This window comes from Neltuma alba, unplaced genomic scaffold (assembly GCF_004799145.2).
Source record: "Neltuma alba isolate B1F8T4 unplaced genomic scaffold, ASM479914v2 tig00011891_pilon, whole genome shotgun sequence".
Classification (NCBI taxonomy): domain Eukaryota; kingdom Viridiplantae; phylum Streptophyta; class Magnoliopsida; order Fabales; family Fabaceae; genus Neltuma; species Neltuma alba.
In genome coordinates this window covers 53,794-63,638 of record NW_021636489.1, presented here as the reverse complement: position 1 = coordinate 63,638, position 9,845 = coordinate 53,794, and the positions used below count along the sequence as shown (strand labels likewise).

General features: G+C 32.6%; 1 protein-coding gene across 1 annotated transcript; it reads right to left on the bottom strand.

Moving 5' to 3' along the window:
- Window positions 1-1,535, bottom strand: LOC114719071 (lipid phosphate phosphatase epsilon 2, chloroplastic-like). Its single transcript, XM_028904525.1, has 4 exons — window positions 1,188-1,535; window positions 801-1,023; window positions 604-677; window positions 1-364 (listed from the first exon to the last, which is right to left on the bottom strand). Exons 1-4 carry the CDS (start codon window positions 1,533-1,535, stop codon window positions 137-139), a joined length of 873 nt encoding a protein of 290 aa, XP_028760358.1. The 3' UTR covers window positions 1-136.
- Window positions 1,536-9,845: the final 8,310 nt, after the last annotated feature.

Genomic DNA, 9,845 nt, shown 5'->3' with positions numbered 1-9,845 from the left:
TAGTGAATGACTTTTCATTAATACTTTTTACAATTTACCAGATTAATTAGCAGTTGAAGTCTGCCATGAATAAGCTAATTAGATGAAACATGGTGCAAAATACTGTGAAGAGAGATAAGAAATAACGGAGGAACCTTTAGGCTCGTCGTTGCAGCCATTGGAGAATGGAATATAAAGTATAAGCCAAGCAGATTGCGGGTGAGACAGAAAAAAGGGTGAGTTTAAGAGGGAAGAAGGATTCAATCGCACTGGCCACCAAAGTATTCCAAAGCCAAAACCATGACCAACTGAATACCATCCCAATGCCTCCGCCCACCACCACCTGGCTTACTGTGTGAAACTGCTGCGACACTCGTAGGTATGACTGCCAAAATTACCACACCATTATTGTTATTTATCAGCTAATACCTTGATGAAGGACTCGACAGACACATATATAGATGTTTTATTTTAACGTTGCATGTGAGTTTAATAACTCGAAAACAGTAGGCATGCGATGCATCCTTCAATTATGATCAGTAATAGTAGCGTAATAAGGTCACTTAGGCTTCATTAAACAAAGGAATAGAACCTAGGCAACAACACACGTACGCACACACTTACAAAATAAGATCCAAATGCCAGTGTCAGTCCGCTGACTGTGATGGTGAATTCATTCATCCCTGCCCATTTGATACCTGCATAATTCAAGTTTCCAACTATTATATAATCTGTTCTCACAAAATTATTCTGAAGAGAGTGCAAACTAGTGGAGTGCATCTAATAATATTACAATACTTCTAATAGGTGGGAGAAGTTACACGACAAAATGGCGAACATGGCAATGAAGTAGAAAGTTTGGGCGTGAGAAGAGGGCATCCCAGGGTCACATTTGAGGGTAGAAGGTCTTTCCTGGTTCAGTATTTGCTTCAGCTCCACCGAGAGCATCATATTTAAAGCACATCCTAGTGCAAACCAAAGGGTTTCTGCATCATGCCTCCATAGAATGTACGCATTAAATATAATAGTTGTCATCCACTTGCTCTGTAAAACAACCCCAGATATATTAGCTCGTCGAAGTGAAGGGGAGCAATAGAGGCTTTGGCCAACGGAGATATGACAACTTTTAGGTATATATATGAACACACGGAACCATATCCTAATCAGAATTTTAAACTCGATGAGCACAAGTAAAACAAATTACGAACCAGTCTATTGATGATTGATTCCATCCTGCGGAACACAAACGTTGAAGGAATCGACTCGGATGACCCGTCAAGACAAGTTTCTTGTTCGAGACCTCGAAGTCCTCCATCACTATGGCTCTTTTTGAAAGCCGAAGGTTCAATCAAGTTCTTCACAGTCTTTGGTACCCAGAATCCTTTTATTCCAAAAACAGCTCTCCTCAGAACAATTCTGCCGCGAAAGATTGATGATGAAGCGGAAAAGGTGTGAGGAAATGAAGAATCTTTGAAGCAGCATCTGTGATTAAGCGAATTGGTGGGGTTGAAGTGAGCGAGAATAGCTTTGTTGGGAATGGTGGTGGTTGAAGCCATGTGGACGAGTGGTAGCATCCAAGAAATTGGCATACATATGTGTGTGTTGTAAGCCAATAAACTATATATACACTTGCAAGGACATGTGAGAATGGAGCTGCTATGCCCAAGCATGGGATCTGTTTGCTTATATTGATTAGGAAAAAGACTAAGGGGTGTATTAAAAAAATCAAACCATGTTTGAAAAATAACTTCTGGAAAATAGATTCTTGAGAGAATATAGATTTTGTGAAAAAATGATTCTAATAAAGTGAAAGTATTTAGATAGTTGTTATTAAAAACACTTTTATATGTGCAAATTACTAAAAAGATATAAGTTAATATGATAATTACATAAAAGATAAATTTTATAATATATTTTAATTTGAAGGAATAAAATTGTTATAATATTTTTTTACCACATAATTAATAATGTATAAGATATGTAATTAATAAATAATTAATATGTGTATATATATTTATAAAATATAAGATTAAATATATTATAAAAAAAATAATTGAGGGGGCATTAAAGTCATATTATTGTTGAGATTTATTTTAACAGGCACAATCATACTCTCTAATTTGAATTATAAACATAATGGATTAACTTCTCCTAAAACCATAGTTTTGAGCCTAAATCCATGGTTTTGGCCCAAAATATGATTTTACTTTTTTCTCATTGTTTAGCAATTGTTTTGCCCCAAACCATAGTTTGGACAGTTACCCAAATAGGCCCTAAAAAGGACACAAATTCCTTTATTTTAGGGTCGTCAACTGGAGCCTGACGAGACCTATCAATCATAATAGGAATTATCACCTTTTTTATGAAAAAATTTGCAGAGCCAGGTTTGAGTATTGCCGAGAATAGTATAGTTTATATCTGTTCGGATATATAATTAATCGCCCTTGTTAACTTATGTAATGGCTGTTTGGTCACATTATCAAGTTAATAGCCTAAACATATTAGCTTGATCTGACACCAAACGTAATATATACATATAGAGAGAGACGCAATATGCTTGGCTTATGAACATTTTTAAAGAAGGAGAATAACAAAAAAAGAAGTTAAAAATCACTAAATCTCAAATCAGGTTTGGTACAATACTTTATTTGATGTTAACAACACTGAATTCGTAAATAACAACAAATTTTTGTTGACATTCCTTATTTAGTATTTACAAATTTTTAACTTCTTTTTTTATCATTTTTCTTTTTAAATATTTGTTGCTTGTCATAGGTATCTAAATCGTCGTTTCCAGAGTCTTCAGAACAGAAGGACGCATGTGACGATCGATGAGCTTGTATTTGAAGTAAAGTCAATTAAAGGGGCTGGGGCTGGGATATTCATCCTGTAGTAGAGATGTGGCATCCTTCGTCAAAATTGGCAACCTTGGTTACTTGCAACAGAATTCTTGAACTACTCCTGAATTAATCCCACTAGTATTTTCTGCTGGTGGGTGAATCAGGTCAAGTAATTGATTTGATGGAGCTGAGAGAGTCATGTTGAGTCATATTAATTTCTCAACTACCCCCATATATATATATATATATATATATATATATATAAACACACACGGTTGGCTTGTCCCCTCCACTAATAATCAACGCAACTCTGGAAGAAGCCAACCAGCAGGACCGACACTACGGCCAAAATTATACAAAACATGTACTAGTGCGTAAATTAGTGATATTAATGGCAATGGACCTTAAGTATAAGGTCGCAAATTTGAATATGTATGATGAATGGATGAAAAAAGAGACTTTTGGAGGAACTACACCCTGATTCGAAGCACATATATGACTTGAATCCGAATTATGTTAATCGAAGTTTACTGTAACTTCAGATGGCAGATGGTGATCTATCAAAAGAATAAAAATTGTGGGAAGGCTGGAATGAACATGTGTGTGGTGGGCATATATATATATATATACACCACACACACACAAAGACATTTCATGGAAGGTCCACAGACGAGATTTATGATTTTAATTAAAAGCATTTACTCTTCCATAATAAAAATAATAATTAATGAAAAGCATTAATCTAGAGAAGTAATAAATAAAGAAACTGTCGTAAATATTATAGCATTTTGTTATATAATATATATATATATATATATATATATAAACTATTGCTTGTATTGAAGATACAATTTATTACTCCCCTCCGTTCCTTCCTTATTATAACAAACACAATAATCAAATTATGTTGATAAAAAAATAGTTAAAATTAGTTGAGTATTTATTGTCAACTCAGTAATACATAAGCTAAACTTTCACAGTATGAGAGGGGATACAGTGATAGTATTATTGAATATTGAGACGTAAGAAAGCGTTGTATTCAACATTTGAAATATAAACCCTAATACACAAGTTAAATCAAATTTGTGTTTAAGTAGAAAATTTAAAGTAAAACGCAGCCTAAAATAATCATCTATGACAGTTCCCTCTAATACCACGACGCCAATTTAAATATAATACATGCCTTGAATTATTGAACGATGATGGACATAGACTTGTTTGAATCACAGTGATAAACACTAAAGCACATTTCATGTAAGCTAAGATAAATTACCCACATACTTGCATTATATTCTGCAAACTATTTAAAATAAAAGCTGCTTATAAATCATTTTAAACGAGCCCAAATGTTTCCATAAAAATTGTCCCCCCCCCCACCCTCATGTTGATAAACGCAGTTTTCTTGTGGGGCTTTAGAAGCTTCTTAGTGAAAATTTCACGTCTTTCTCAGGCAACACGAACACAGTGTTAGAGAAATTTTTTTTAAGTTGCGCTGTTGTATTATTACCAATTAACGTAAGTTGTTCTGAGGTTCCTTTTTTTTTGTTTCCAAATTAACTGCAAATGAACATTTTGTAAACAATTGCATGGAATCTATTGGTAGTTGCCTTTAGGAAAAAAACAACGAAATATTTTGCTTTTGTCGTGATTCTCCCTCTTCTATTCATAAGAACATATCACCTTTACCTACTGTCATATCTTTCTCGACGAACATTTTAAGTAATGAGGGGTTGATTTCGTTGAGACTAAGAGAGATGCGAATGAAAGAAAGTATTTTCTCTGGAATAACTCAAAATATTTGTTTTGGAATGCTTTTAAAAATTTTATACCAATAATTTAATGAGTGCAGTACACTAATCCTTCTATTTCCTGTCAATTACATTTTTTTTTTTATTTTGTGAACCTTCAAAGACCGTCCCTAAAATTAGAAGTGACGGTATATAAATAGAGTTTAAATATTTCATTTCTACCCAACTAATCGAGTTACCCGTCAGCGCATTTGTTTTGGATCAGAACACTGCTTGTGTAAATGTTAATCCGTATTTTACCCACGGGCCATGTTTCTAAATGGGTTTATACTTGCAAGGCAGCTTTGAACTCTGGGCCACAGAGTGGCCCAGGTCGGTCTATGTATATAAATTGCAGATGGCAGGCTTATCACTTCTTTGAGGCGTTGGAGCACCGAAGGGATAGTATTTGCGTGCTTCTATGAGTATGAAATCAAAACACCTATTTATAAATTTTAATTTTTGAAAGTATTATTTATTTTATAAGTTTTAATTTAGATTTATTTTAATATTTAATGTTTTTTCAATTTTATTCTTCATTATTTTTTCCCTTTTTTGTCACATTTTCTCGTTATATTTTCTATACATTCTTTCCGCCTTTTTTCTCGCGCTTATTATGATGATATACTTAGAAATAAAATTATATTTCTTGCATATTATTTATTATTGTAAACTAATTTTTCATTTTACGCAAATCAGGTATTTAAGCTTATAATAAGTATATTGCTTGGAATATGAGTATTGGTACTGTGTGGCACCCCTTGAAATTGAAATCCCAGTGAAGTCCCCGCAAAATCAAGAATCGCTAATTAAATCCCAAAAAATTAAATGAAGTTAAAATTTTGAGCATATTTATATAAATATCCTTCTCTAAAAGCTTCCTCCTCTGCAATTACTGACGCTACAGAGCTTCGCCATTAATCATTGTTAAGCTCTGACGTCGACTTGTGAATTATTAAGAAGAAAGTTGAAGTGAAGTTTGATCGCACAGCTAGTTTCTATGTTCTATAATCATTGGACCACTACTTAACTCACACTTGATCAATGACCAACATTTTTAAAGAATAAGGTCATTAAGCAGAGTATTTTTCTCCAAAACTTTTATACTTCTTTTTTTTTTTTTTTTGCCAACTATACTTCTTCATTTTAATGTATGTTATTTTTATTTAATTAACATACTAAAGTTGGTAATATAATTAGACTCGTGAGTGCAACCCACCAATTCGCTAAAATGACGAGTTAGCCTAAGTTGTTATTGAACAAATTTTTTAACTCGCACCGCCTAACTCACAACCCATCGCAGGTTAGCCTGCTAACCCATTGGCACATTAATTTTTTTTTGTATTTTTTTTTTTTTTTTAATTTTATTAATTATTATAATTTGTTATTATATTTATATCTTATCTCAAAAATTTAAAAAAAAATACCTATATCGTTTATTTGATGTTTTCAATCAGGGTATTTGAAGGAAAGATAAAAATCCCATTATATTTTCTTTATATTATATAAGAAAAAATATTTAAAATGAAAAAAAAATAGTTGGCGTGTTGACATGCCAACCTATCAACCCACCATAGTGAAACTACACATTACATTAGGTCTTTTCAACTGTAATCTGTCACAAACTAACCCACAACTCACAAGTTGACCCGTGTTACCACTTCTAATAGAGACATAGTTAAGTAGTCATGATTTTAATTTTTCCCCAGTTTAATGAAGAGAAGTACTCTCTCCTCCTGTCCTATTTATCAGACAGAGAGATAAGGTTATTTTTTGTTCTATTTATAAGTCATTTCATTAAATTTTACGATGAACGTACCATATTGCCCTTTATTTATTATAGTCTAAATAGTTATTTTTTTAAAGGAGTATATTAAATATGGGTAAATTTGAAAAATTTTTATATTTTATGAAGAGTTAATACAATTTAAAATGTTTCTTTGTCTGTGTGATATATGTTGAAAATGCTTTTAAATAGGATCTGAGGAGTAATTTTTAACATACTTTCATGGCATTTCCGAAAGTAAAATCTTATAAATTATGAAACATGAACCAACTAAAAAGAAAAATCTTATAAAATTAAAAAAAATAAATACAAAACGAGGTCTTATAATTTACAACCGGAGGTAGTGTTAAATATTCATTAAATGTTATTAGTACTAGCACAATGTTGTATTTATTTGATTAAAAAAATTCTCATTTTGTCAGTTCAAACAATGTAATTTTGTTTTCGAAGCAAAATATTCATGCAATATTTAGATAACAGAGGTGATAAAACGTTTATTAGTAGTTGGATGGAGATTAAAGTGAGTCATTAAATTGAAGCAAGGGACGAAACTGAAATAGTGGGAAAAAAGACAAGGCATGCAGATACAGTTCACACGAGCGGATCCAGATTGAGCTTGGACAATGGTGCTGCATTATTGACTGTCTTTTGTCTCTCGGTTTCTGCCATGTTGGAGTGTTGGACTATTCCTACTTCTTCTGATTTGGTCAAACATTCACTCCCAACTCCCTTTGCTTCTCTATTTTGATACCCTCCAAGTCTCTTCTATATTTTCAGTTCCTTTTATCTCCAGATGCAAATCTTAATTAATCTGATTGTATATGTAATTAAGGCATATTTTCAAATATACCTCCTATGAAAAAAAAAATTTAATTGCCTATCCAACCCTTCATGGTTTAATATGCACTATGTTTTTAATCTCCTGATTAAAGAAATTATTTTTTATACATCACACAAACTATAGTGTCTTCTTAATTGTGTACCCTTTTTTCCTTAAAATTGAAACTCAGATGAAGAAATAAAGGGCGTAACGAAGAGCTATGCCCGCGTCTTATAATATGATAATTATTAATAATAATTTGAAATAAATTCATCACTGTGGTATCAACTGTATAAGTTGAATTTTTTTATCTCATTGATAAAAAAAATGACACAGATAGATCATTAATTAAATATGTACGTGAAAAAAATTGCTCTATTATTACTATAGTACTTCAACACAAAAAGGAGCTTCCGGCCTGCTGCCGCAACCGGCAGGTCAAGTGCGGCCGCGTACGGTTGATATCACTCTTTCGTCGTGATTCTTGGGCCATAATAAATCATTGTCACGATTACAATTAAAATTCCTTAAATCATGAACATGAAGGCTAACATACATAAACTTGTGGTTTTTCTTTTTTTTCCTAATGCTTGTTCAAGAACACTGGAGAGGGCTGCCCTAAAATTGGGGTAGAGGATCATATAGATTCGGCCAGGGAGGTCCGGCTGGTTCAATGGGTGGCATTTCTAAAGAATAAACGGCAGCACTGTGAACACTGAACAGTCACCATGTTATGTTATTCACATGTAGGGGTCGCCTCGCCTGGCCCAAAAAAAAAAAAAAAAGTCATTTGTATATCCCACGTTTAAAATTCACATGCTGTTGTTTGTTTATTTCATATCAGACCGCACAGAAAAATAAGGGGTTTATGCAAAAAGCTAGGCCCCCCAGGCGTGACATAAAAGCTCGGACACACGCGGGCGAGCGGTGACAGATGGACCCCTCACGTGAAAAGCCACGTCGCGTCTCATCACCCTTCACCCATATCTAATTAATCCCCGTCTTGAGCTTATATATGCTTCCTATTTCATATTTGAGCCTTGCCCCGTTTTAACATATACATATCTGAATTTTTTTTCCACTTAATATATATAAATATATTTTATTTTATTTTATTTTTTTGGTATCTCTTTCTTTTAAAAATTCAAAAATAAAACAACTGAACAAGATTTAGTTTATGATGAGTTCAGCTGCGTGTTGGAATGGGCTGGTGCAAGGGGGCAGATGAAAGTACTGTTTCTGAGGGGTTCAATAAAATGCAACAGAATCGTGTATTGTTAGTTGTACTTGGGTTCTGTGGAGTTGAATTATTCATAACCCACCTCCCCATTATTTTTATCTCTCTCTCAAATTAATTCTCGTTATTTGACCCCCCCTTCTTTTAATCATGCAATGATTTTTTTTTTTGAAATTAATTGCATGAAAACAACTGCCACCCATAAAGTTTCGTACAACATATGCAATATTATCGGTGTGTCTCGAAAACTAGTTGATATTACTCTATATATAAAAGATGGCCTCCTAGATAGTCGTTATCTCTTAAGAAAAATTATTCACTAGGAGGGATATTACAGCAAGCTTGAATCGAAATATCTGGACTTATTTTTGACATTTTTTTTTATAAAAAAGCAATTGGGGTTACAACTGAGGAGACGGGGTACGTGGTCGCAGCAAGGGAGGAGGCCCAGAGTTCAATAATTCAGGGCTCACTGGTTTTTAAATATTCATTCGAGCAAGAGCAACTGGGGAGTGGTACCTTTCCGTACACTTTACATATCCTGAGTATGAACCACCCACAAATTTTAAAACATATAACAACACAATAATTTTTAATGATGCTAGAAACTTAAAAGGATTCACAAATGTTTGAATGAACCCATTTCAAGTTCATTCTTATCTTTTTTTTAATCTGAAAAATTTAGGGGTATTAATGTTTTTTTATGTCTGTAATTAACTTGCAATCATATCTTTCAATTTTTTTTAACCAGCAATCATGTCTTACCTCTTAATTCCACAATACAAATTGGGGTTTCTCCTTTATTGTGCTTTAAAGACAAAAAATGCCATTTATTTATTTATTGGGGAAAAAAAACAGGCAGGGCAAATAAGACAGGGGAGTGTATATAAAATTCAGACACAACTAAAAATCTAAAAGTTGGTGAAACATTTAAAAAAATAAAAGAAAAGGAAAAAATAAAGTCACATACAATCTTACGTGGATGTTTAGCTTACCTCTAAAATTATTATCTCCTGTTCCTAATATAAAATTCAGTTGGGAATTGAATTGATCATGAATATATCATCTTAATACATTTTATTTCTTATATTTACTACTACCTTCGATCTTAATTATAAAGTTAATCAACTAATTTGAGTAGATTAAAAAAATAAGTTAAGTTGCTTATTGTAATAAATAGGTGTTGTATTTCCTATAATATCCTTACTAATCAAGTGTGTTGGCTAAAACTACAATTAGTAGAAAGACTATCTTGGAAAAATTGTATAAATATGAAAAAGTGGATTGAGGTCTTATATTTAGGACCAAAATAAAATTAAACAGGTCTTATATTAAGGACCGAAGCTAATATTTTTTAAACCAATCCAATTATAAGCTTATACATATATATACACTA